Genomic DNA, 25,846 nt, shown 5'->3' with positions numbered 1-25,846 from the left:
GAAATACAAGTTGAAGTACACTGATTTTGGTATTGTAACTGTTATTAGACTTCACCACGTCTTCCAGAACGTACAAGAATGAATGAATGAATGTTGAAAAAACGCGAGCTTTTATATTGAAGAGGTGTCGCAAACGGAAATGGCGTCAGCCTGTTGTACCTGATCGCCCCGCCCTCGTGCGCCATTTTCTCTTCGGAGACCTCTCAAACGATAATCGTTAGCATCAAAACGCATAGATATTGTTTTGTTTTAACACACTTATGTCAAGACACATTATCTGAAAATGAGTGAGATTGACAAAGGGGTTCAAGACACTGGAGTAAGTAGTAATATTTAACTGCAAACAGTCAATGTACTGACAGCAAAATACTCATGCACGATCTATCCTAAGCAATCCTCTAATTAATTTTCCTATCCATTATATTTTGCTGGTTTGGGTCCAAAATTATTCTATCCTAAACGCAGTTTGTGGGTTTGCGTTTTAATAACTTATTACATTTCCCTGGTGATTTTTTTTTAGCAGGCTCTGTTCAACTTAGTAACTCAACGTTAGCTTCAACCACCACTTATCCTATATTGTCCCTTATCCTCTAATTCCAGCAGTATGTGTAGCCTAGGGTCCCCACATATAATTTTTGGGAGTATTTTATCATTTCAAATGTAAGGCTAATGAAATAAAATGTAGCTGTAATTCATACTTAATTAGTTTGACCTATTAAGTACAAGTAAATCTTACATTATTAAATTGAGTCTGTACCCAAGCAAGTTCAGGGTAAGTCTAACTGGAGTATGTTAAAACCTTTAAGAAGACACTGAAAATGCATATATTTGTAAATCATAATCTGTTTTAATTTCTCTGGCAACAGGCGTCACACTCTCCATCTCAATTTGCGGATGCAAGTCCTTGGCTGGAGACGGCATGCTCCCCGTCTAAATTGGAAGACGCAACTCCCCTGCAACTGGAATCCTGCTGCCCGTCAAAATTGGAGGACGCAAGTACCTGGCAACAGGGGTCCTGCTCGCCGTCAAGATTGGAGGAGTCGAGTACCTGGCAACAGGAGTCCTCCCCATCAAAAATGGAGGATGCAAGTACCTGGGAACAGGCATCCTGCTCCCCATCAAAAATGGAGGACACGAGTACCACCGGGCCAGAGGGATCCTGCTCGCCATTTAAAATGGAGGAGGCAAGTCTAACTCAGGACAAGCCGGAGAGCGGGGCAGGCTCCCCAAGCGCATCGCAGGCCCCCGAACATTCTCGATCCCGTTCCCGCTCTCCATTAAAATTAGAGTATGTCATTTTTCACAAAGGATATATCATTTCTCTAATCCCTGGCCACTGTATGCTAAGATGTATTGCTTTTTAGGGCTCCGTCTAATAATGAGTCAACCCAAAGCGCTAACCCTTCAAGCTCACCGTCGCATGCCACACAAGCAAGGTCTCGGTCACATTCCAACAGTTCGGAATCACGTCGCAAAAAGAGCACTTCACCAACATCAAGCCCAAAGGTCAGTATAAAGAAACAACACAAAAGTCCAATAAAATGACAAATGATGAATGACGTCGTTACAACTACAATACAATACCATCTTTTTACAGGATTTCAATATAACATAAACTGCCATTTTGTTGAATGCTAGCAGTGCACTGAGACTAGTTTTTCCTGTCTTGTATGTGGCTGCTCTTAATTGTATGTTAGCTAATACCAAATACATAAGAGCAACTTTAATATAATTCTATTAAGATACTGCTCTAAATTATTAATTAATTTAATAATTTAATCTAATGCCACAAACCATTTTGAAGTCATCTTGTGATGAATTTTAAAGATGTCATACTTATTGAGTCTGAAACGCATGTATTTTTAAGAGGCAGTGTTTCTAACATAATTATGACATTTAATATCTGTTATCTGTATTATAACAGGATGAAGATACAAAAGAGCCAAACCATCTTGCTGCCGCTAAACGGGTATGTGAATCTTCATTTTTGAGTGAATGCATTTTAATATTTACATATGGATTGATATGACTGCAAGAAACACAAGAAAAGACTTGTACAAATTGACATAGTAACTAAATTGCAATTACCTATTAACATATTTTCCCAGAATTCACTTTTTTAAACCTAAAATATAAGATTTTTTTTGCTTTACCTTTGATGGTGTGATTATTTTCCAGAAATAGGTGACAGGATTATAAATTCCTATGTGAACATTTCTTGTTAATGAACTGTCCTCTCTCTGCCTTTCCTATTGACCCCCACCCCCTAGTCAAACCCAAATCCCAGCAAATGTTTGGGTGTCTTTGGCCTCAACTTGGACACCACAGAACAAGACCTGAAAGACTTCTTTTCCTGCTACGGTCCTCTAGCCGGTGTCAACCTGGTCCTCCACCAACGCTCGCGTCGTTCGCGAGGCTACGCCTTTGTTTACTTTGAGGACATTGAGCATTCCAAGAAGGTCAATTCCATTCAATTGAAATCATTTTCCTATCCTATCATTTCAACTTGACTGTGATTACTCTGGCGCACCACTAGATGTCCGTCTTCTCACGAGCACTTGTTTGCCTGGAATGCTGATCATGAACTTTTCCTGCTTTTGTTTCTCAGGCAATGGAGGAAGCCAATGGCAAGGAGTTAGACGGGAGGCCAATTAGACTCGATTACTCCATTACTAAGCGAGCCCACTCACCCACACCTGGAGTCTACAAGGGGAAACAACCAATGTAAGGCCAACACTCATGTTTCATTTGAAGCGGCAAAGCTGGCATTGCAAATTGAAAGTAGGCATTTTTCCCATTCTCCAAAATTCAAGATGAACCTCACTGCCCGTCTTATTTAAAGGTCAAAAATTATTCAGAACGACTATCCCTTAAACTCATTTGCTGCCATTGATGGCGATGGGCATTCAATCCATTTGGAAAAATTGGCTCCCCTCTTTGCGATGAATCTCGCCGCCATCTTGGTTTCAGATGACCCTCTAACGATGAGAAGTGAACGATTTTCTCTCTTAACCCTATCCAACAAGCGTCCCTTTCTTTCTCAAACAGAGAAGATGACGACGTGAGGGTGCACTGGAGAGATCGAGGTTCATATCACGAAAGAGGCTACGAGCGAGATCACGACCGGGGCTACGATCGAGGCTACGACCGAGGCTACGACCGCTACCACGACCGTTATTACGAACGGTATTACGACCGGGGCCCCGATCGCGGCTTCGATCGGTACTACGATCGCGGCTTCGACAGAGGCCACGAGCGACGCTACGAGCGATACGGTCGATACGACCGGTTTGACCGATTCGACCGATACGACGATTACGATCGCTGGTACAGGTAAATAGTCATTTCCGCCGGGTAGAGATGGCTCTGCTAGGTTTCAACTGTTGGTGTCGTGATGCAGTCGCAGACATTCCCCTTCGCCGGAGTACGTTCGATACAGACCTTGCTTACGCTACAGCCCAAGTAAGCGAAGACAAAAATGGATCTATGAATGCATATTTACATGTCATAATCCAGTTCTTTAGCGATGCCACTGACTGGTTTTGATGTTTTCTTTTCGCAGGGCGCTACTGAGGTGCGGCCGAGTGAACTAGCACGTCTTAATTCACAGCACGCCGTTGTGTTTTACATGCCCACAGAGTTCTTAATTTGTAAATCCTTTCCACTTTCACAGTGAGTGCGATCAAAGAACTCTTTGGAACAAATTTTTTTCTATAGTTGCCATTCACGTATTTTCTTTTGGTGTTTGTTACAAAGACCTCAAATGTTGTCGGTGGCGACCGAGTGTGTCTTCTGATAATTCGGCTTCTTTGTAAGGCCTCCATTTGAGAATTAAAGATCTCACACTGTTTTGTAAACATTTTTTTGGGGTGTGCGTATGTGTGGAAATACAAATCAGAATCATGAACACAAAGCTAACTAACGATTCAATACGATCAACAGAAGGAAATTCAACAACATTGGATCAAGTACCCATAACGCACAATGGTGTAGACCTCGAGAACAACCCAAGTCTCGCAAGTCACGTGAGTGACGCCAAACCAAGCAAACGGGAGAGATTTTAACCCGTGAATGTATGGAATAATGGAGCGGCTTATTCAAATTGGCCTGTAATAGCTGCTGACATGTCACGGGGCCCCTCGCAGTTATGCATCGCTTCACTTTGATAGCATGGAGTTCTAAAGTTCAAGGGTTAAAGTATGAAGCGTTTCATTGCAAAAAGATGGAAGCGTAATCTTCTCGGACGAGCATAGTACCTTTCTTAACTCTTCGCTAACTTCAATTAGGTTTTAAGTGAGACGTGAATGGATTTTTTTTTTTGCATTTGCTTCAATTCCCTGACTGGGAATCATGTGGCCATCAACAGTTTGAATGCAGATAGTATACTTGATTTTATGACCGGTCGTGATGCAGGTTGTCTTCGGGGGTCATCAGCTGATAGGCAAATCAATGGTAATCAGGAGAGGATAACAGGTCGCATGTTAAAGAAGCCAAATATTACATGTTATGTACTTTAGTACTAATTATGGGAGGAAACAAAGGGATACTTTGCATTTGAATATTGGACTGTAAGCTAAACTGCACTACTTCTGTGGGTTGTATCTACTGTAAATTGGTTAACCAGTTGGCTAGTTATCTTATCTGTCATAATATTATGACATGAATTATGACCGTCACCCCTGTGGACATGTTTACTTCAACCATATGTATGGAGATTTTGGTTTTCATTTTCAGTCTCCTGTGAAATCATGGTGGAATAGAATTTTTGAATTAAAAAATGAGTGCAGAAGACAGCGAGTCTTTCAAAATCAGATTTATGAAACATTTGGATCATATGACTTTAAATAAATAAATAAATAAAACAGTTTCATAATACAATGAATCCAACACATCAAATATGAATGACCAACTAAAGATTTAGTTCAAAATGGGATCTTAATATTTAAGAAAATAAGTTAAAAGAGAATACTGCATTCCTTATACTTCCCATTCCTTATTAAATAAACTCGTTTTTATCATTAATGTAAACCAAACTTAGTGTAAAAAATTAGAAGGAAAAAAAGATTATTACAATGTAGCATATTCATGTTTTGAAAACAACATACTGTAAACATTACAGAAGTTAGCAAGGATGCTCAAATTACATCAAAATTTCAGTGCAAACAAATTGCTAACAGTTTATACAAATATTCCAGGAATTATGTGGAAATCATTACATACTTCTAAACAAGTTTATAAACAGGACGTGTAGTTTTTTTGAAAAAGTGTAACAAAACAACTTTAAAAAAACCTTCCTTAAAACATGATACATTCAAAAGATGTTAATTTATTTAAAAACACCTTTGGGGACTAATCAAGTACGAACTTTATAAATATTAATTACATTTGAATGAATGAAGTTGACAAAACGAGGAGCTTTACGAGTCTCGTGGTTGTTTATGCTGGACCACAAAATAAAAGCAGAAATAAGTCTATTAAAAATAATTAAATAAAAAGCGAATTTTTCACAAACAGGACGAAAAACAAGTTTTAATATACCACAAGACTTAAAACACTAAAGTTTCCCCCCAGAAACAATACAAAATAAACCTAAAACAGGAAAGCTCCATCCCTCTTTTAACGTACAACATCCACCAGCCATTTATTAGTCATTTACCCTTTAAAAAGTCTTATTTAAATCATTTTTTTTAAATCCAGGATTGCTCGCTGGCATGGTTGGAGAAGACACACGCACACACAAACAAACACACACACACACGAACACACACCGCCATTTTACTACTGACATGAGGGCTGTCATTTCCCAAGCGTCAAGGAAGAGCAAAAAATGGAGGAAACTAGCATTAACTTAGTTTTTTTTCCACTTGAACTCACTTGAAAAAAACATCCACGCGTGTTTACATCATATATACTTTTTTAAATTAGGGTAAATTGGGAGAAATCTGTGAATTCAACACTCAGGGCTCAACATGGCGTTCGTAACAAGTACACTTCAATGGATTACTATGTTTTGACACATTTTATCACTACGCAAATGATCTCTATTAATAAGTCATCAATAACTGAATAATAAAAGGAGGTAAAGAAATCTCACCAGATGACAGAATCCTTAGATTGTGTCGCTTAAATGGAATTGTGGCAAAGCCCTGGCCACGATTTAACATGAGCGAGGCCAACAAAACCAGCCCAAAAAAATGCCATTTACGTGAACGATATACCTCGATCGAGCCGAAATGGCTGTCTCTGTATACGAATCGGTCAAATGTGGCCCCTGGAAGCAACATAAGAAGTGATATACTCTCCAACTTTATGTTACTTCTCCCCCTATAGAAGGAGTCCATAGAAAGAGGGGGTGTGTGGGGGTGATCTGGGAGTGTGGGGGAGGCGTTCTGTACATTCCTCAGCGATACATTCACCCGTCGTGCACATGGCTGCACGGAGTCTCCTCACACACAAGGCTGCAGCCATGCATGAGCTCATTCAAGCAGACGTGCACGGCCCACACAGCTCTCCCAGCATGGCGGCCATTGCTCAGAAGAAGAAAAAAATCTATATGCAGCCGCCCGCCCCATAAAACATTTTTTTTCAAAATTTCTTTGCCACTGGGAAATCAAAACAATTTATACAAATAGAACGGCATGGATGGAATGGGTTAAAAAGTCCAATATGTGTAGGTTAAAGTGCTGGTTTAATAACTCGGAAAAAGCAGTGTTGGGAAACTTGTTGAGAGGGGGTGTCGTCTTGGGTGGTTGTAGATTAAATGTATGCGCGACGTGGGGGAGGATTGACTCGTGTTTAAAGACGCGAAAGGGAGTTTTGTGCTGTTTTTGAACGTAATTCGGTTGAGAGACAGGCAAGAACTCGATAAAAAGATGTGTAAAAAAATAAGAAATAAAACTCCTGTTGGCTCCCTGGCTCGTATTTCGTTACATTGCTGTCGTGCGAGACAAAGTCCAACAGCCTCAACGTGGACTTAAACGCATCATTGGCGGGCTGGTTCATATAGAATACTCACTGTCTCTCAGCCAATCAGCGAGCGCGCCAGCGGCAGTTGTAGGAGCGGCCGTGCTGCCCTCTCATTGGCCCGGAGAGATGACCAATCAGAGGGTAGCATGTGGTGTGCGGGAGGAAACCCTCTGTGGCTGACATGGCCCGGCTCTGATCCACTCATTCAAGGGCCCGAAAAGCCATTAAAATAGAACAAAAAAAGGGAGGAAAAACTTTGAAAAGAAACTTTTGGAGAGAACAATGTTGTTCTCCTTTTGTAGATACAGTAAAACCGTGTACACAATAAAGAACAATTGGTCATACTGGTAAGATATTCACTAAAATGACATTTGAATTTAAGCATAAATCAGGTAAATTTCTGATGGTTCTAACAAAACTCTCATCAAACTACAGCAGTAAAGTATATAACTTTAACGGGATGATCAGGATGGATTACCATTTCAAGTTAATCTTTGTTATTCTAATTTTGCAGTTATTTGTTTACATATAGTAATGCTGTCAAAATTCTGGAAGAAAAAAATAAAAGTTTAATCTTTGGAAGCACTTAATACATATACTGTATATACAAGACACATCTTTAATTTAAATCTATACTATTATACAGTTAACTTTGACCCAGGTTAACTTTCATAGATATGGTTTCCCGAAATAGACAACACTAACAGCAGTTTCTGATATTGACACAAAATGATTGACACAACAAAACACACGATTATGCAGAAGCTGCCGGTATTTGAATTTGACATGAGACATACCCGGTTGACAGGGAATGTTGTTCAAGTTGACACAAGTTTAACTTTCACATATGGCTCACACCAGGCAAATCATTTTGTACACAAACTAATGAGATCACAGCATTTAGCTCAGATTGTGTTTGTTTTGCTGTAATGTAGAATAGTAAACATTCAATAAAATTACATCACGTCAATTAAAATTAATCCCATTTCACTTCACTTGAAAGTTTATAACTGATTTGGTTGTTGTATACATTCCAGCAACTATAAATGCCCCCACGCCCACCACATAACCTATTATTATTTCAGTATGTCTACTTTTTGTATTTAATTTTTTTTATTTTTTATTTCAATGCTATGTGACATTTTTTCTCATGAGAAAAAAAAACGTCCATCATCCCCATAAACAACTTTAGGTCATATATACCTAATATTATGTGACCTTTGGCTACGCGAGACTACATTTTTAAAAAGGCAACTCTTGGGCCGCACGCTCGGACGCCATGTTGGAAAGCCCCTCCTCCTCGGAGCCAACATGGCAGCCATGGCTCGCCGTGACCACATGGCCGAGCCCAAACTAGCAAAAATACAACAGTGCAAAGCACGTAAACCGAACGCACACGGCGACTTTATGTGGTTAGTATCCGCTGGGGTTCGTGGTTTGACTTGAGTTGAGTAGTAATGGGCGAGGGGGGGCGTACGTCGGAAAATGGACGCCCTCATTTGAATAGCAAGACGTGTCATTCCCACGTTGGGCCCAAGTCATGACTGAGGGTCACACTCCCCCCCCCCCCCCCCCCCCCCCCCCCCAGATCCCGTGTCACGTATTTGTTTAATTTCAGCAATCTAGTAATGCAACATCATTTATGTTAATGCAACATCATTTATGAATGGCCCCACCCCCCTTTCGTCCTTAGCCGCATGCTCGTGCGTGTGCGCGCGCACGTTTTACTATAGATCCGGCGACCAATGAGAAAGAAGCACTATCTTTTTCCTTTTTTTAATGCAGAGAAAGACCCGAATGCGATACTATCGTAAAAACACGGCATCTTTTTTTTAACGGAACCGCATTTCCCCCTCGAACGCTGCTCAGGTTCTTTTCCTTTTCATACCAATCCTCTCTTCTTACCCTCCTTAAAAAAAAAGAAGAAAAAAAATCATCCACACCCCCTCAACTGTCCCCACCCCAGATTCCCGAACAATTTTCCCCAATCCCAAACACTTAATTGAGCAATTGGGTTTCCTCACGTGTCGTCTGATTTGTAGTTTGAACACGTGGCTCATTCAAAAAAAAAAACAGAATAGGAGCGGATTTTTTTCCTCCCCTTCTTCTTCTTCTTCGTCGCTTCTTCTTCTTCTTCTTCTTCTTGGTTGCAGTCGACCCAGAGGCGGGTGCCTGCCTTCGCGTTTGTGTGACATTGTCCGTCTCTTCGGGGGAAGACGCAAAGTACTTTCTCCTCCTTTTTCCCCTTCCCTAGCCGGCCCGTCGTCGTTTGAAAGATTAATAATTAAGCGTTTATTTATTACGCGGTGAAAGAGGCAACGAGAAAGGGGCGAAGGGAGCGCGAAGCCACTACGAGGCTTGCCAGTTTAAAATCTCTGTCCACTCCGTAGTCTTCAAACGGGGAATCCTTTTTTTCTTTTTTCTTTTAAATTTGTTTGTTTTGGAGCTACTCCATCGGAGCTGTTCGGTGGTTCTTTTTTTTTTGGTCGTGTTGTTGTGAGTTGTGAACATGAATAAGCTATACATTGGCAACGTGAGCGCCGAGGCCAGCGAGGAGGACTTCGAAACTATCTTTGAGACGTGGAACATTCCTCATAGTGGTCCATTTTTGGTCAAAACTGGCTATGCCTTCGTGGACTGCCCCGACGAGAAGACTGCAATGAAGGCCATCGATGTTCTTTCAGGTGAGACGTTTTTGGAACGGCGGAAAAGTGCGTGTTTGGTGGGGGGGGGGCGTGGGGGGTTTAACCGTCACTCCGTTTAACCGTACGTACACTTCACCGTAAACGCATCTCAACTGTACGCATGGAATCTCATTCATTCATTTGAAAAAATAATCTCGACGAGGTTGTGTTCGGGATTCGAACGTGGCTGCGGCCCTGTGCACGGGTTCGGGTTAGAGGTCGTCGTGTGTGAGTGTGGCTTTTCTAGTGTCGCTGCTTTTCGATGCGACTAAATCGTAGTAAAATGCTAATTTGGTTGGGAAAAGTCCAGTAAATCTTCTCGTGTGGCTACAAGTCGCTCGTTGTGTCGTGTAGCCATTTTGCCCATGCTGACACACCAGGTGGTTTAATTGTGTTGCTGAAATGTAGGCCAACTATCAGAAGCACATATTTCTCTTTTATCCCCTTTTTTTTGCTTCAGGAAGCCTTGTTTTATATTCTAAATATGTGAGTTTCCCTTCGCCGCAAAGGGCGTGTTATTTAATCCTACTCGTTTTGAATTAAAACGTTTTCGTCGTTGCCACTCGCCATTGTACAAGCATGTGTGGCTATTCCGCTAATAGTCTTCCCGTGCATATTTTAGGAATTTCTTATATGGAAATAAATGAGCAGAAATGTTTTCCAAAAGCAACGATTTCATGTGTGATCCTTTATGTTTAAAAAAAAAAATAGGTAAAGTTGAACTCCATGGCAAACTTCTCGATGTGGAACACTCTGTGCCAAAACGTCAAAGGTAAGCTTCTTTTTCACTTATAATATGCTTCTTTGGCTGAAAGTTGGTATTTTTAAAGTAGTTTTATATGCCCCTTCCCCCCTAAATGTTGTGGGGGTCAATGAAAAGGGGCGTATGTAGTAGTATGTCTTGTTGTAGCAACTCCCTCCTCTCTTGCTGTGCTGCCTTATAGGCTCAACCGTCACATTTTTGGGGTTCTTTAAAAGAAAAAAATGTTTAAAAATATCCCAGTCACACACAAGCAGGGTATCCCAAAAGCCCGTATTAAAAGTGGGGGAACTTGACGAGATAACGCCGTTCATGCATAAAGCACAGGCCTCATGGAGTCGTCCATTTGAAGGATCTGCTCCGTCACCACTGGCTTCCGCCCCTCTTCCTTTTTTTCCGCCCCCCTCCTTGCATGAGATGGACGCTAAAAGCAGAATGAGAAGCCCTAAAGTCACGCAAAACCTCTGGCGCAACTGCGCACACGTTTCCACCACTCGTGCGGCGATTGCAATTTAACCACGTTGGGGTTGTTTGCCTTAAAATGCATATTAATGGGCTCCTTGTGTTTTGTAAAGATGGCGCACCCACAGCTTCAGTTTTTTGATTTTTCCATTTGAATGTCTCACCATTTCACGTGGATTTGTCAGTGTGTAGTTGGTGGATAGTGTGCTTGTTTGAATTGCTATGCTAAAATGTCTGAATCACATTGTGGACGTACGAGAAAAAATCAAGTTGTGTATCCGCCCCTGCACACCTAAAATTGCTAGAAATATTCATTTTGTGTCTTTAGTTGGCATTGTTTTTATGTCATAACCTAAAATTTTGTTGTATTGATTACGTGTGTCTGCTAAATTAATCAATTCTTTACAAAAAAAGCTTCTGTCAATTGGATATACGTCAAGAGTGTGTGTGTGTGTGTGTGTGTGTGTGTGTGTGTGTGTGTGTGTGTGTGTGTTTATATTGCAACTGTGTTAAGTTTCACCCCCTTCCAAAATTCTTTGCAATGTAAAATGAAACAAGTTTTAATGAGCCCAAAATGAATAGTATAGGCAACACACACAGACTGGGCCATTCTTTGCATTCTGCAAATATCAGCTGGGGGGAGGGATGGGAGGAGGGGGCTTGGCCAATCACCATGTCTTTAACCTTTGGACTCCTCAGGAAAAGGGAAGTGTTATGTATGAACAGTCAGAAAAGACTCGAGCATGTTTAAAAGTGCCCACTTTAGGATTAATAAAGAAAATGGGCTGTACTCCTCTTTTAAATGCACTGCTCGTATGTTTGGGGTGTGTTGGAGAAATTGGTTGTCTGCTAATAGCAAACTTTAGTTAGAAGAAAAATACAACTTTTTTTTTTTATTGGGAGAAAATGTTACAAAGGTTAACCCTAAAGCCTTGTGGGTTAACTAGAAATAAATGTTATAAGCTAAACATTGTTAAAAAAAATTGAGATTTCATTGTATTGTAGACATGCTTTTCAGAATGAATTATATAGGCTGAAAAGTATCCCTTTTTATTAGATGTTCTTTCATTTTAATGTAAAAAATGTGTACACCTATAAACTATGAGCAGGTTGCAGATATGAGATAATTTTTAATACGAGTTGGCATTCAGGGTCACATTGGTGTCTGGGGGTGGGCATAAAATAAAGCAGGCACATCCTAAAATCCTAAAAAAAAATACTATTCAAGGGTTTTACATGTGTTTGAGAGCCTGCTGGTAAAATCACAAATTTTGGCTTTTAAGTGTGTGTGTGTGTGCATTGTTTTAAATGAGAAACAGAAGACGGTGTGAAGATGGTTTTTGGTTTGAGAATTTTAGGTCACAAGGTCACCGTGGGGCCCCACCTGCAAGAGAAAAAAAATCAAGGGGGGCATGAATGTGGCCCCTTGTTGCACTTGAACACTCTTCCTATAGGCATAAGTCAAAAGTAGGCTTTGTATTTGTTTTTCTCCGTATTTTGTGAATGAGGTTCGGGGGCGACGAAGACCTTAATGTGCAACAGTCTTTTCAGTTGAGTCACCGTATTCTGCTCGGAATCTTCTGAGGGAGCTACAAAGCGAGTCATCCCCGAAAGCATTTCTCTTCTTGAGGGTGATTCAGAACATTTAAAATTGGCCCTCGGAATAGACGTGAAGGCAGAACGTAGCTAATGGAGCGCTCGGTCACTCCGAACCGCTACGTGTCCGGATGATCCTTGAGTAGTCACTCAAAATTGTTGACTAGCACGGAAATATACTTCCCTTTTTTTATATATTTTGGAAAAACAACAAAAAATTGCCCTGCTTTTAAGATTTGGTGAACCTTGACGGCCGTCGGCTAGCATCTGGTTTTATTGGAAAAAGTAGCTAAGGAACCCAACTTGGTGTCGGCCATCACATGACAAACCAGCCCCAGTCACTCCTCCCTCCCACTTTTAGCCCAGCTCTACATGTTCCTGTCAGTGGACTTGCTCGTGTCCATGGTAACAGGGCCCCACCCCCACCCACCGAGTAGAGTGGGCCCTTGTTACCCTTGCCTGAAACAGGACTAGTCCCCCACCCCCCCTTTCCACCCTACACCACCACACCCCGATCACCCATCCCCAAATCAAAGGCTGCATGGGGACCGGGGAATGTATAGCGAGCCAACCCAACCCCCACTCCACTCCCTCTTAACGCCACGCCACCCCACCCCACCCCACCCTCCTAACCCGGCCTGACTTCTTCTGTCTGTGGAGCTATAGGTCGGCCCTGGTGCATTTGCACATTTCACACGGTCTTCCCACCGCAATGCAGAGCATACAGAATGTGTGGGTAGTAGAAGGAGGAGGCGGAAGGGGGGGTGGTGGAACGGACGGACGGACAGACGGATCAGCCAGGAATGGCACACACTTGGCCGGAAAGGGCTCGAATTCCTCTCGGAGGTTATCTGTGAATTTTCTCGGCAATTTTTAGAACCTGACTTGGGGCCCGTGTCGCCTCAGTCAATTGCGTCCCATGTATTTTGAATCTTTTTTTTTTTTTTAAGTCCTCCAAACCGCCTCATATACGTACGTTGCGGGCCCTTTGGGTTTGTCAACAGGCGGCGAACTTTGGCTGGGCGTCCCCCCTTTTTTTTCTTCTTCTTTAGAACCTCCTCCAGCAGGCAAACACTCCAAAGCCTCCATGCATTGCTACTTTTTCGTGCTCTCTTGATTGTGCCGCCCAATGCATTTAATGACTAACGTGACTTTCGAACACGTCAGCAGTGTTTGTTCCGCTCATCTTCGCTGGATGAACAAGTGCACAGATTTCATTCTTCCCCTATCCCGTTGGAACCCCCCCTTCCCTTTTATCCCCCCCGACACAACAGTTGGGTGATCCGGGAAAAGCACGAGTCACTCAAGGGGACATCATTGATTCCGCTTTTTAGTAACAGTTGGCAATCTTTAAAAGGTATAGGAAAGAGTTCCATCATGTGCATCCTACTGGCAAGAAAAGGGTTTCACCAATTGAAAAGACACAATGCCATTTTCCCTATGTGGGGAATGTCAAAATACATCCCGGGAATCAAGCGAAATGGCTATTGTCCGCCATTAAAAAAAAAATGCCAATAGTTTTAGCCACTCCAATCTAATTGGCTACACGCTATCCAAGAAACGAGCTTTAATAAACCCACGAAGTGAAGCCGGCCCGGTTTGTCTGAGTCTATAGAAAAGTTACTTCAATTTTTATACTTTGGGCAAACCGTATTTTACATGGGCTTCTTTACTAGGCGTCGTCCGTTTCTTTAAATCTATTATTTTAGTCACTAGGTGACATAGTGTCATTCTGACTTTTCCAATTAAATTAGTCCACATGTTCTGCAGTCTTTGACAGTGATAAGACGTCCAATCCTTTTAATCTGGGAGGCCTGGTAGGGATTATTGGCATGCTCTTGACTGGTGGCGAATACTCCAATGGGGAGCCAATTTGATGCTAGTTCAAATGGATTAAACGTCATAAATGGCACTTAAATGTAATCATTCACTGCTGATGTTTTTCCCAGATGAAACGTCCATACTGAAACGTAACATCTCTTCTCTCCCCAGAAGCTGCAAGTTGCAGATCAGGAACATCCCGCCTGACATGCGGTGGGAGGTGAGTGCTAACCTACACTAGGTTTTTCTCATTTGCCTCCATTTTTTTTTTGAGGAGGGGGTCATTGCAGCACATGCTTTGTTTTTTACTCATGGCTGCCGCTCAGGCCAGGCCAACTGTGGTTGGAACAAATGATTTGACATTGTGACGTGCATATTTTGGAGAGGAGGCTTTAAATGCGCAACTAATTTCAAGACACAACAGAGACATTTGTTTAAAAGAAAAAACAATGTCTTTGGTTCTTGAAGCAGATGGTCGTACTTTTTTGTTGCGGATTATTTGTCAATTTCCTTAGTGAATCCATATCTTGGTGTCTTTAAATATAGCTAGTAGTGCTAGTCTGTGTGTATAATAGGGCTGGGTGTTCTGCACGCCAAAAATAATAAATCACTTTTTTTTTTTTTAATCTTTTTTTTTTCTTTCTTAAAACTGGTAGTTAGAATAAAAATATAAGAAATTAGAGCATAATTTTATTCACATAACATACATACATAACATTAATATTTGAATTCAAATACTCCAAAATACAAAGGCAAAAATAAATGAAATCTGAAAATTGACATGTGAAGTCAATTATAACACATGAAATAAGTCAAGAAAAAACATGCGTCTGATTTCATTCAGTAGTAGTGAAAAATATGTAATGGCAACCCCCCCATAAATAAGTCAAAATTTGTCACTACTCTGCTCTTTGAATTCATAAATGATTTCAATGTTGATTTTTCTGTTTTTTTTTTAAACATTTGCAGCCAGAGGTTGTGTGTGTATCTGAGTATGCATAAGCAAGTTGGAAGTGTGTGCATGCGTGAGGTTAAAAAAAGAGGGGAAAAATATCTATTTTAAGATACAATGTTTTTCAGAACAATAACAGTGCCGTATAAAAACTATTTAACTGCTTTCATGGTAAGTGATGTATATAATCATGCAAAATTAAAGGGCACGTGTGTTTTGCTACATTACTTCCTTTACCACTACTAGAGGATTTTTAAATATGACCCACAAATTTACTATACTGTTATTAGCAGGCGACATTCAACATGCTTTCTAGGAATGGCAAAGGAAAGTGATTTAAGCCTATTTGGGGCACTCATTGAACTGATTGGCTGATTATAAAAAAATAATAATTTAAAAATTGGACATCTAGTCCCATCACTGGCAATGATTTTTTTGTCAATTTAGTTTAATCAACATTTTATTAATGTATAATTGTATATTTTCATGAAAAAAGAAGACTAAATAAAATTATAACTGAGACCTGTCACCCACATCACACTTTGGTTCATATAGGCATGACTAAATATTAATATTGTGGCCTATATGACTCAAAATATGATGTGCACATGTGGACGATAGGTCTTTATGTAGTTAATAATTTTTTTTCCAAAAACAAAAAAAAATTCTGCTCTTCAAAGGATAAAAACTCCCAATAAATTCATCACATCAGTGTTAACTGGTGCTGCAACCATGTTAGATTCTCAAAAGGGGTTTTCGGTAGTTTTTCCAAAACGTGCTGAGAGTTTGATTTATATTCCATGCCGGCTTGACTAAAAAGACCCGGATACGCTAAATCTAAAGTCAGAGCTTCTATCAATCATAGCCAAGGAATCTTGCATATAAAAGCTAGTTTCTTGCCTCTTTTGTCTGAAAATGTTTCCCTTTTACGTACTCGGATTATCTGAAAGAATAATTCAGTTTCATACGACAATGGCGATGCGAGGATTTGACTTTCATTTTTTTTTATTGATGGATTTATTTAGTCAAACATGGGCTCGCATTGCTTCCACATGTGCCTTCAACTGTAGCTCCTCCACACGTGTTGCCAGCATTCAGCCCAGGGAGCTGGTTGCCTTCTCCAAAGGTGACGAGGAGGTCTCCCTCTCCCTCGGGAGAAGGGGGACGAGGGGGTGGGTCGGTGGGGGAGAGAGAGAGAGAGAGAGAGAAATGGGCTAATCTGGGATCTTTTGATGAAGAGGCCTCAAACACCATGTATCTTATCAGGTATCTAAGACAATGGCTCAGGCACGCTACGTCCGCTTCCTCGCCGCTGAGAAATAGTGGCGCGTTAGCTAGCCGTAGCGGTTGGCTCGCCGGGTGGGTGGGCCCGGAACCGGGGACCCCGGGCCGTTTCCTTTCCATCCATGTGCTCTGATTCACAGAATGTGTAGCATGAGCTGGCCACCCTCCCCCACCCCCTTCTTCCTGCTGGAATGCACCCCACCCTTTTCCTGAATGGCCCGGATTCCCATTGGCCGGGCCCCCGTGGAAGGACGGGCGGCCCGGCCAGCCGCCGTCTGGCGCCGCGTTTTGTCGGAGGAGCGACCAATGAGCGGGGCCCGACGCGGCGGGGGAGGCGGGAGCCCGCCCGGTTGGTGGCTCGCCTCAGGGGTGTGCGTCTGCGTGGAAGAGGGGGGGCCGTCTTGTTGGCTGGAAAGTAGGGTTGAGCTCTTCGGGGGCGTGGCCTCGGGTTCAACCGAGCATGGTCAAAGGTCTCGGCGCCTCTCGGGTCCGACACCCCACCCCCCCCTCATCCGCCCTCGGTTGGCCAAATCGATAAATTCAAATTCTCCTGGCTCCAGGTGGCCGACTCGACGCGACGCTCCGCCTCGGAGATTTTCGGAGAAGAAGCCAAACCCCCATTTTTTTTAGTTTCCGAATCTCGCTAATGATTCAAGTTGGCCTGTTTGTCGGGTAAATTTATTCACTCACCAGCTGTACCATAAAAGCTTGTGTGGGTTTTTCTAAATAAAATAAAAAACAGTCAATTGAACATGAGGTTTTTTTTGTAGTAGTAGTCGGTCTTGCTTGTTTCAAAAAGCCTTAAATGCACTGATCTTGGTAGTTTCGTAAAGGAGTTGAATTTCGTTTGGCTGGTCTTAAATTTGTTCAATTTGAAATTGTGCTGCTTTGTGTGAGATTTGGCATGGCTCAAAAAGTATGTTGGCGTAAGAGTTTTTTGGGGGGGCGGTGTGCAAATGAGTAGTCTGCTTAAAAAGACATGAATATTTTTCTCTTTAGTCATGCTATCTAAGAAATGTCCACGTGATATTGGATTCTGTACCCACTTGGCTTTTCAATCAAATACAATTTGAATTTGGCATTTTCTGCCTGTTGACACAATACATTTTTCTTCATTGCTTGTGTGTGCCTTATACCCTGAAAATAGGGTATTTCTTTTCTCCTTGTAAAATTGGATCAGAAATTGACCACAAATTGATATTAAATTCTCTCCTTGGTGGTTTTGAAAAGGCCAAAATTCTTAAATTTCGCTTTGTGGTAAATTCGTGTAGTCATTATTATTATTTTTAGTTTTTTCCTCCCAACATCTTCATTTGATTGTGATCCGATCAATAATACCTAAAACATTTTAGGCAACAAATGAGTGTATGGTTCAACTTGAACCAGATTTTAAGCGAAATTCATTCATAATGGCATTTTGATTTTGACATATGTGATTGGCGTGTAGCTCATTGGCGCATATTTTAAATTGAATGGACCTCTATCTTCCTAATCCTGACACTTTTCTCCCCATTTTCCGCAGGTCTTGGATGGCGTGCTGGCTCAGTACGGCGCCGTAGAATGCTGTGAACAAGGTGAGCTCCACTTGGCTCTTCACACTTTGGCATGCAAAATGTGCGGAACTTCCGAACGGCCCTTTTTTCTAAATAGAAATTGAGTTGCTAAACCGTCAATGACGACGATTGATTATCTGTGTGGTCTACTCCTTCAGTCAACACTGACACAGAGACTGCAGTTGTCAATGTTCGATACGCCGCCAAGGACCAAGCCAGGCAGTGAGTATTCAAGCATGCACGCACTCAGTCACTCAAGGTCTTTTCCTAGGTGAAATTGTCATTGTTTTGAATTAAAAGGCAATTGAATGTGGGAAGTGGAGGAATTATGGAGCCAAATGGGGTTAAATTTGCTGCAGAGTGCCCCCTAGTGTACGCAAATGACACCTGTTTGGCAAGGAGTTCAACTTTTGTTTTAGGGAATTGTTACTGTAAATGTGGATTCCATTTGTCAACATGGGTCGAAATCGAGATTGGGTCCAAATACGGGTTTGTCAATCTCGGACATGCTTTAAAGTAGTACTGGGCAATTATATGGTTGTTGATCAGACTTTTTTCATTATCAGAATAAACCTTTTTTATTGTTTGACATTTTTGCGCATATGAACAATTAAGTTAAATACTATGGAAAAATTTGTCTTTGGTTTTTATTCATTTTAATGTCCATTTAGTTTGTATTAACATAGTATTAAAGAAGCAATATTAAAAACACAATGATTTATTTAAAAAAAAAAGTAATTAACATGTTTGTTTAAAATTAAATTCTATTAAAAACAACTTCTATAGCGGTCTTAAATGCCAAATTCGGAGTACCAGTATTAGAGATTTAATTCAGAGATTAGACATGTGGAAAAGTTGCTATCAGTCTTGATCTTTACAAAACTGTATCTCCATCTAGCTAAAGTTTTTGGTGTGCTTTTTTTGTAGAAAATGTTTAAAAAAATAATCTCTTGAAACGGGTAATAGAAACCATTTTGCCAGATGACAAGCAACGACATGTTTTTGTTTTCGTCAGGGCTATCGAGAAGCTCAACGGCTCCATGATGGAGAACTGCGCTTTGAAGGTGTCCTACATCCCGGACGAGAACGCGGCGCCGGAAGGCCCGCCGACGGGAGGTCGGCGCGGCTTCAACGGCCGCGGACCGCCACGCTCGGGTTCGCCCAACCTGGGCGCCCGGCCCAAAGTTCAGTCGGACATCCCCTTGCGCATGCTGGTGCCCACGCAGTTCGTCGGGGCCATCATCGGCAAGGAGGGCGCCACCATCCGAAACGTCACCAAACAGACCCACTCAAAGTCAGTGGCGCGAGGAGACTCCCGCCTTTTTTTTTTTTTTGCACTCCGCCGAGTCGTCGCTTTAAATGGGTCGTTTCAGGATCGACATCCACCGGAAAGAGAACGCGGGCGCGGCGGAGAAGCCCATCACCATTCACTCCACGGCCGAAGGATGCTCCAACGCCTGCAGGACTCTAATGGAGATCATGCAGAAGGAAGCGCTCGACACCAAATTGTGAGTTCGCGGGAGAGCGGAAATTGGAAGCCAGCGTCTGAGCGGTCTCCCGTTTGTCTTGCAGCACGGAGGAGATCCCACTGAAAGTTCTCGTACACAACACCTTCGTGGGAAGATTAATTGGCAAGGAAGGACGGAACCTGAAGAAAATCGAGCAAGACACGGGGACCAAAATCACCATCTCGCCGTAAGAGCTCAACTTTTTGGGCTGTCACTATTGTGCAATTTGATACACGAAAGAGATGTGGCAAAAAAAGACGGTGCGCTACAATGACAAACAGCCTCATGTCATGGCCACCTGGCTTGGTCGCATCTCGAAATTTTGATCGTATCGCGGGCGAATTATTCAATCGAAATTTTCGTCGTACCACGAGGTACCACTGTACTTATAATATAGAGTTTTGTACGACCACTGTTTGAACCAATGCGTAGTCGCCCATTAGTCGTAGATGACATCCTATGTTTATCTATGAGCAGAGGTCGCCATCTTTTGTCTTCTCACGCCACTTCTTCTCTCCAGTCTTCAGGACTTGACCATCTACAACCCAGAGCGCACCATCACAGTCAAGGGCTCCATCGAGGCCTGCTCCAGAGCGGAAGAGGAAGTGATGAAGAAGATCCGAGAGTCGTACGAGAGCGACATGGCCGCCATGAACGTGAGTTGCTTCCGTCTTTTAGTCGCAAAATGTCCTTCGAGTGACGTCCGGTTGAAGAAAGGTCGTGTCTCGCCGCAGCTCCAGTCCAACCTGATCCCGGGCTTGAACTTGAACGCCCTAGGTTTGTTCCCCAGCGGCACCCCCGGCATGGCTCCATCCATGTCCCACGTCCCCCCGCCGGGAGCCGGCTGCTCGGGATTCGGAGTAAGTGACCGCCGCTCAAAACGGGCTCCCGAGCGTGCGTCGGCTCCGTCCGTCCGTCCGTCCACGTGTTATCGTAGGGATGGCCGTTTCACGTGTCTTTCTCCCTGTAGTGCAGTCCTTACGGGGGCGAGGGTCCATTTTGGGCCTCTATGATGTCGGCGGGCAGCCAGCCCCTCGCTGTAAGTCGCCCGTCCCAATGAGCTTTGCACGGCTTGCTCGCTGCGGGTTGACTCGGCAGGGCGGCTCGCGTCTAACAAGGTCACCGCTTGGCGATCTTTAACCCCGCCGACGTAGCGTTCCGAGTTAGAGATAAGAGCTCCTCCAAGCGAAGGCCGCGGTCCCGAGTCGCCGCATTGATTGGGGTATTGGTCTGAATCCAAAATCAATATGGTTTGAGTTGGTGATTGACTCGAGCGCCGGCCGGGTAAGGCTGCTTGTGTCTTCTGAGTGCGAGCGAGCGAGTGACGTGCTGTGGGCGGCATATTGCATGCTGCTGTATTTGTCCACATTCAAAGCCTTCAACTTTTAGACGTACATGGAATGTGACATTGATGGCGCTCTCCTAATGGAATTGAGATTTAATTTTATTTTTTTTGTTTATAGAGCGCTCGCTCATCTTGCCATTTAATGGTCCTACTTAACATCTGGCTATCATTTGTTCCACCCTGAATTTCAAATCAAAAATGAAATTAGCCAGAAATGTTAGCTGTTAGCATTTCTCATTTGACGTAATGAAATGACATCACAGAAAGAGAACTAACATCCCCAGGCCTCTAATTTCAGATTTCATTTCATGGCATGAAATGAAAAATTTAAGAGCCCCTGTATTTGGTTTGAAATTGAAAACTGAATGAATGACAGATGGATTTCGTGGTTAACTCTACTTTTTTTATATCCCTCATACTTGCCAGGGCTGGAAAGCGGCTTCAATTTTTGTCTCGCAGCGCCGCCTGTTGCTTTTATATCATATCACCAGCAAAACAGCTTCTTCATCCATTTTTCACATGAACTAACTGCGTTTAAAAACCCTTTTTTAACTCATTTGCAGCCACTGACGGCGAAAGGCGTCCTATGAAGCGAGAGGGACTGCAAATGTTCTGCTCTGCTCAAACAGATTGGATGCCTATCGCCGTCGGCGGCACTAAAACACTCGTTCGCTGAAACAAAGCGTCAGTACGTTCCTGCTCATTTAGCAAGAATATGTTCCCCTTCACCCACCAGGGACATCCAGAGTCGGAGACGGTCCACCTGTTCATCCCCGCGCTCGCCGTGGGAGCCATCATCGGAAAACAGGGACAACACATCAAGCAGCTGTCGCATTTCGCCGGAGCTTCAATCAAAGTCAGTCGAAAGACCGCCTTCCAATCGTCGAGCGCTTTTGCTCAAAGCGACCGTGTCTTTCAGATCGCGCCCGCGGAAGGAATGGATCCCAAACAGAGGATGGTCATCATCGTCGGACCACCGGAGGCTCAGTTTAAGGTATCGTGCCCTCGTGAAGATGAACACGTGAAAGACTAGCGCCGAGGTTAATTGTGTTTTTATTTTTTTTGTCCCTTTCCGCAACAGGCGCAATGTCGCATCTTCGGCAAGCTGAAAGAGGAGAACTTTTTCGGACCCAAGGAGGAAGTCAAGCTGGAGGCTCACATCAAGGTCCCCTCGTTCGCCGCCGGGCGGGTCATCGGAAAGGGTGGCAAGACGGTACGTGTATTCAAAGCGCCCATTTTTATTTCAGGCCCATAACAGTGGTTTTCATGCTTGTAGGTTAACGAGTTACAGAACCTGACTTGTGCTGAAGTGGTGGTGCCCCGGGACCAAACTCCCGATGAGAATGAGCAGGTCATCGTTAAGATCAGCGGACACTTTTTTGCATGCCAGGTAGGCCTTCTTACAACTGATGTCGGATCATTTTTTTTAAGGGGAGGAAAAAAAGATTGTTTTTGCTTGAAAGAAAAAACTGTTTTGGTCCAAAAAAGTATTATATATTTTTGGCAAAAGACAAACATCTTTTTCTTATCAAAAATAGGACTTTTTTGTTGAAATCAACTGTATTTCAACTCAACTTTTTTAAAATACAGTATCTGTACTCACTGATCACTGAAATCCATTCCGATTTTACACAATTGCATCACACATTACATGAGCCTTTAAAAAAACTACTTTTTTTTCTTTCTTCATTTTGGTCCTTAGCTGGCCCAAAGGAAGATTCAGGAGATCCTGGCTCAGGTGAGGAGACAGCAACAGCCCAAGCCGGCGCCGGGGTCCCAGCCCCCCGTGCCCCGCAGGAAGTAGAAATTGGGGCGCGCCCCGGAGGAAACGGTGACTGAAGCTGCCTGACTCACGACGAACGACGGTTGGCCGGACGGACGGATGCGGCGGAGTCCAGGGGTCGGACGACGAGGTGTTTCGAACGCTCATCTCAGGGGTTTTTGGGTTCTTTGAAGCCTACCAAAACATCTAAAACCCTTCCGTGTCTCACTTGAACATTCAAGTGCGGCCAAGAGCCCCTTCCCTCCCCCCCCAGACATAGGCCCACTCTCTATTTTGTTTTACCTCCTCCTCCCACTCCTCCTCCTCCTCCTCCTCAATCTCCGTTAACCTCACCTCTCCATCACTGTAGGAATGTATGGGAGGGCTCCCATCGACGTCACCTTGCCCTCCTGCATACGCACCCCTCGACCGCTCTCCTCCTCCTCCTCCTCCCCCCAAAGGGCGTGTCTATCTCTTTCATCCCCTCCTCCCCCATTTTTAATATTAAATAACTTTTGCGACACAAAGAAGAAACGAGGATCCCCTTCCCATCACCTCTCTCGGTGTGATCCTTCAAACCCGACAAAAGATGTTTTGGTTGACTTCAGATTTGGTTGATACTTTTCAGTGTTTAATTGGTTGATGAAGCTTTCTCCTGAGTTTTTCTGTGGAAAGGAAAAAAAAAAGAAAAAAGAAAAAAAGGCATTGCTCTCACGGTCCTGGTGGGATCGCCGGACCGCCAGAGATTTATTTGGGGGGGAGAGAGTTGGCTCCAATTGGTAAGGGCCACGTTTAAAGGGGAAAGATTGTTTGAGGCCAGGACCCACCAAGAGGTGGATTTATTAACTGGGTGTCCTGCCCTTGTGATGAAAGTGGCATTTTATAAATTCGGATGCATTTTATAGATAGTCCTAAATAAATAGATGAATTCTCTATATATAGATAAATATAGACACACACACACACACGCAGACAGACACAAACACACCACATATATGTATATCTATATAAATATATTTAGAGGTGAGGGCAGCGCCGTGACCGACACTTTGGGGAAATGGTGCTTGAAATGCTGCTGCCCAGGAAAAACCAATTTAATATGCATTTTACTTAACTACCTCAGGATCTAGTACCTCAGAAAAGAGAGAGAGAGAGAAAAAAATGATTATATATATAACTATATAAGAAAAAAAATGTTCCTTTCTTTTTTTTTATTTTGCTTTTGTGGTATTTTGTATACTTTATAAAGCTGATAGTCTTTTGAACATTTTTATTTTTTTAAGAAAAAAAAAAAGGAAAATTTCGGTCGGCTGCCAACTGACCCTTGCCTTTAACTCTAGTGCTTTATGGTGGCATTGTACATGTGTGTGTGAGTGACTAAAGATGACCCTGTACATAAACGTCTATTTGTACATAACAGCCCCAGAGCCGGAGTTGGCACGCCTCAGCTGGCGGCTGACGACACGACACACGAGTATCCGGAGAGAAAAATCGCCTCAGTTTTTTTTTTTTCGCCCCCCCGCAAGGGTCCAACCATCTCTTTTTGAAGAAAATGTCAAAAACACCTAACGCGACACAATGCCAACCAACCGTACTACGTGATTTTTACAGCAATGCCATTTAGTTTTTGGGATCGCTACTTTTCATTGGTCCATCTAATACGATTCCTTTCTGTGGTCCGGGTTTGTTAGAGCAAAGGGTGGACTCTAAATGCTTCTAGTGCCCCCCCTTACCCCATCCCAACCCCTCTCCCGCCCCCTCCCCAATTTACCAAGCCGCCTCCATCTTTTTTTTTTACATCCAGGCCCCGAACCGACCATCTTAGCGAGCTCGCGTCTCCGTATATCGTCAATCGCTGCATGGTGAGGGTTGGGGGAGTCGCACTGATGGATGCGTTTTTTTTTCTTAGTTAATGCTATAGCGAAATCATCATTTTGATCTGTGACCCACGAGTGTAACCTTGTCGTTTTCGTGACACCGACTGACTTTGGAGGGTTAAGGAAAGCGGAAAGAAATTCAAAAAACCTGACTAGAAAAGAATTGATTTCATTTGTGTCTTCATGCCGAATGTAAATATGTTGATTGTGGTAGAAGTTGAGTGTATCCATGCTTCCACAGTAGAACGCCGTCTACCTCAGCTAAAGGGGGCGAGGCGGGTCGGGTGGGGCGGCGTGCCCCCCAGCGCGCCGCCCCCTCCCCGTCCGTCCCCACTGAGCGCCAGCGCGCACGTATACCTCAGCCCACCCTCCCCTTCCAGAACACACGACGAGCGCGCCATGCTAGCATCACGCTTTACTGAGTGGCACAAGTGATACTTAAATGACCCCCACGCCCCCCCAACGCCCCTTTTTCTCGGCAGTTTGTTTTGATCTACCTCTTTAGACAAGTATTTGAAGTAGAGGCATTCTATTTGTTAGAATTTAACCCCTCTCCTCTCGCTCTCTTTCCCCACATATGAATGAAAACGTCAAATAAAAAATCATGTACTCTTTAGAATTGAGAAAATTTATCAAAAGTGATCAAAAAAAAATATTTTCAGTATTTATATGTACTCTTTTTGGCTTAATTGAACTCCTCCGACCATCACCATGTCTTTCTGCTTTCTCTTTTTGGTGGTGTGGTTTCATTGTATTTGAACTTTATGCTTGTTTTTTTTTTGTGGAAAAAAGGTCAAATCACCTGTTTTGATTTAGCTTTCAATAGTTGGTTGATTATGAAATAATACAGTTTTCTTTTTTCAAAGGGCCTGCCTTTTTTTTCTCAAATTTGTAAGACTGCAAAATAGATACAAGTCCTGTCTTGTTTCCCTTTTGTCTTTCACAAATGCTACTCAATTGCTGATTTATTATTGTTTTCTTGGTAGCTATTTACTTCTGTTCGCAATTCTTGGCTGTGTAACATTCTCTAATGGGACTGATTTTCAGGGATTGGGGGTTTTCCCCCCTCCTTTTTATTTGGGAAAGTGATCTAACTACAGCATGAAATTCCCTTCTCCCCCATCTGCAAAACATGCTTGTGCCCCTTCACCTCCCCCTCACACAGTTCCACTTGTCAAATGCCTCTGAATAAAGGACAAAAAAAATAATTGGTTTACTTGGTGTCATCTTTGACTGATGTTGACTTTCTAAATGACACTTATGTATTGCTATCTTT

General features: G+C 42.9%; 2 protein-coding genes across 3 annotated transcripts; both read left to right on the top strand.

Moving 5' to 3' along the window:
* Positions 1-142: 142 nt before the first annotated feature.
* tra2a (transformer 2 alpha homolog) lies at positions 143-3,857 on the top strand. The gene is made up of 9 exons (XM_077590752.1): positions 143-319; positions 867-1,288; positions 1,365-1,506; positions 1,925-1,969; positions 2,271-2,459; positions 2,609-2,724; positions 3,049-3,333; positions 3,401-3,462; positions 3,563-3,857. The coding sequence occupies exons 1-9, from the start codon at positions 284-286 to the stop codon at positions 3,571-3,573; spliced, it is 1,308 nt and encodes a 435-aa protein (XP_077446878.1). The 5' UTR covers positions 143-283; the 3' UTR covers positions 3,574-3,857.
* Positions 3,858-8,944: 5,087 nt separating this feature from the next.
* On the top strand, positions 8,945-25,778 carry igf2bp3 (insulin-like growth factor 2 mRNA binding protein 3). Of its 2 annotated transcripts, XM_077590910.1 has the most exons (16): positions 8,945-9,650; positions 10,362-10,422; positions 14,461-14,509; positions 18,048-18,099; positions 18,237-18,300; positions 19,094-19,372; positions 19,452-19,586; positions 19,651-19,773; positions 20,107-20,242; positions 20,321-20,446; positions 20,557-20,625; positions 21,668-21,787; positions 21,851-21,925; positions 22,013-22,144; positions 22,208-22,321; positions 22,634-25,778. In XM_077590910.1, exons 1-16 carry the CDS (start codon positions 9,476-9,478, stop codon positions 22,733-22,735), a joined length of 1,812 nt encoding a protein of 603 aa, XP_077447036.1. In that variant the 5' UTR covers positions 8,945-9,475; the 3' UTR covers positions 22,736-25,778. The 2 variants fall into 2 exon arrangements, with proteins under 2 accessions (XP_077447036.1, XP_077447037.1); XM_077590911.1 differs by lacking the exon at positions 20,557-20,625 and having other exon boundaries at positions 8,949-9,650.
* Positions 25,779-25,846: the final 68 nt, after the last annotated feature.

The sequence above is a fragment of the Stigmatopora argus genome, chromosome 21 (assembly GCF_051989625.1).
Source record: "Stigmatopora argus isolate UIUO_Sarg chromosome 21, RoL_Sarg_1.0, whole genome shotgun sequence".
In the NCBI taxonomy this organism is placed as follows: Eukaryota; Metazoa; Chordata; class Actinopteri; order Syngnathiformes; family Syngnathidae; genus Stigmatopora; species Stigmatopora argus.
This window is presented reverse-complemented; position numbering and strand designations above follow the sequence as displayed.

What these genes read in the sequence shown, in the direction of transcription:
- tra2a (XM_077590752.1), top strand. Translation starts at nt 284, where the DNA reads ATGAGTGAGATTGACAAAGGGGTTCAAGACACTGGA. An exon ending in CACCAACATCAAGCCCAAAG is followed by an intron (nt 1,507 to 1,924) that starts GTCAGTATAAAG and finishes GTATTATAACAG; the next exon opens with GATGAAGATACAAAAGAGCC. An exon ending in GATTACGATCGCTGGTACAG is followed by an intron (nt 3,334 to 3,400) that starts GTAAATAGTCAT and finishes GTCGTGATGCAG; the next exon opens with TCGCAGACATTCCCCTTCGC.
- igf2bp3 (XM_077590910.1), top strand. Translation starts at nt 9,476, where the DNA reads ATGAATAAGCTATACATTGGCAACGTGAGCGCCGAGGCCAGCGAGGAG. An exon ending in CACCGGAGGCTCAGTTTAAG is followed by an intron (nt 21,926 to 22,012) that starts GTATCGTGCCCT and finishes TTTCCGCAACAG; the next exon opens with GCGCAATGTCGCATCTTCGG. An exon ending in GACACTTTTTTGCATGCCAG is followed by an intron (nt 22,322 to 22,633) that starts GTAGGCCTTCTT and finishes TTTGGTCCTTAG; the next exon opens with CTGGCCCAAAGGAAGATTCA.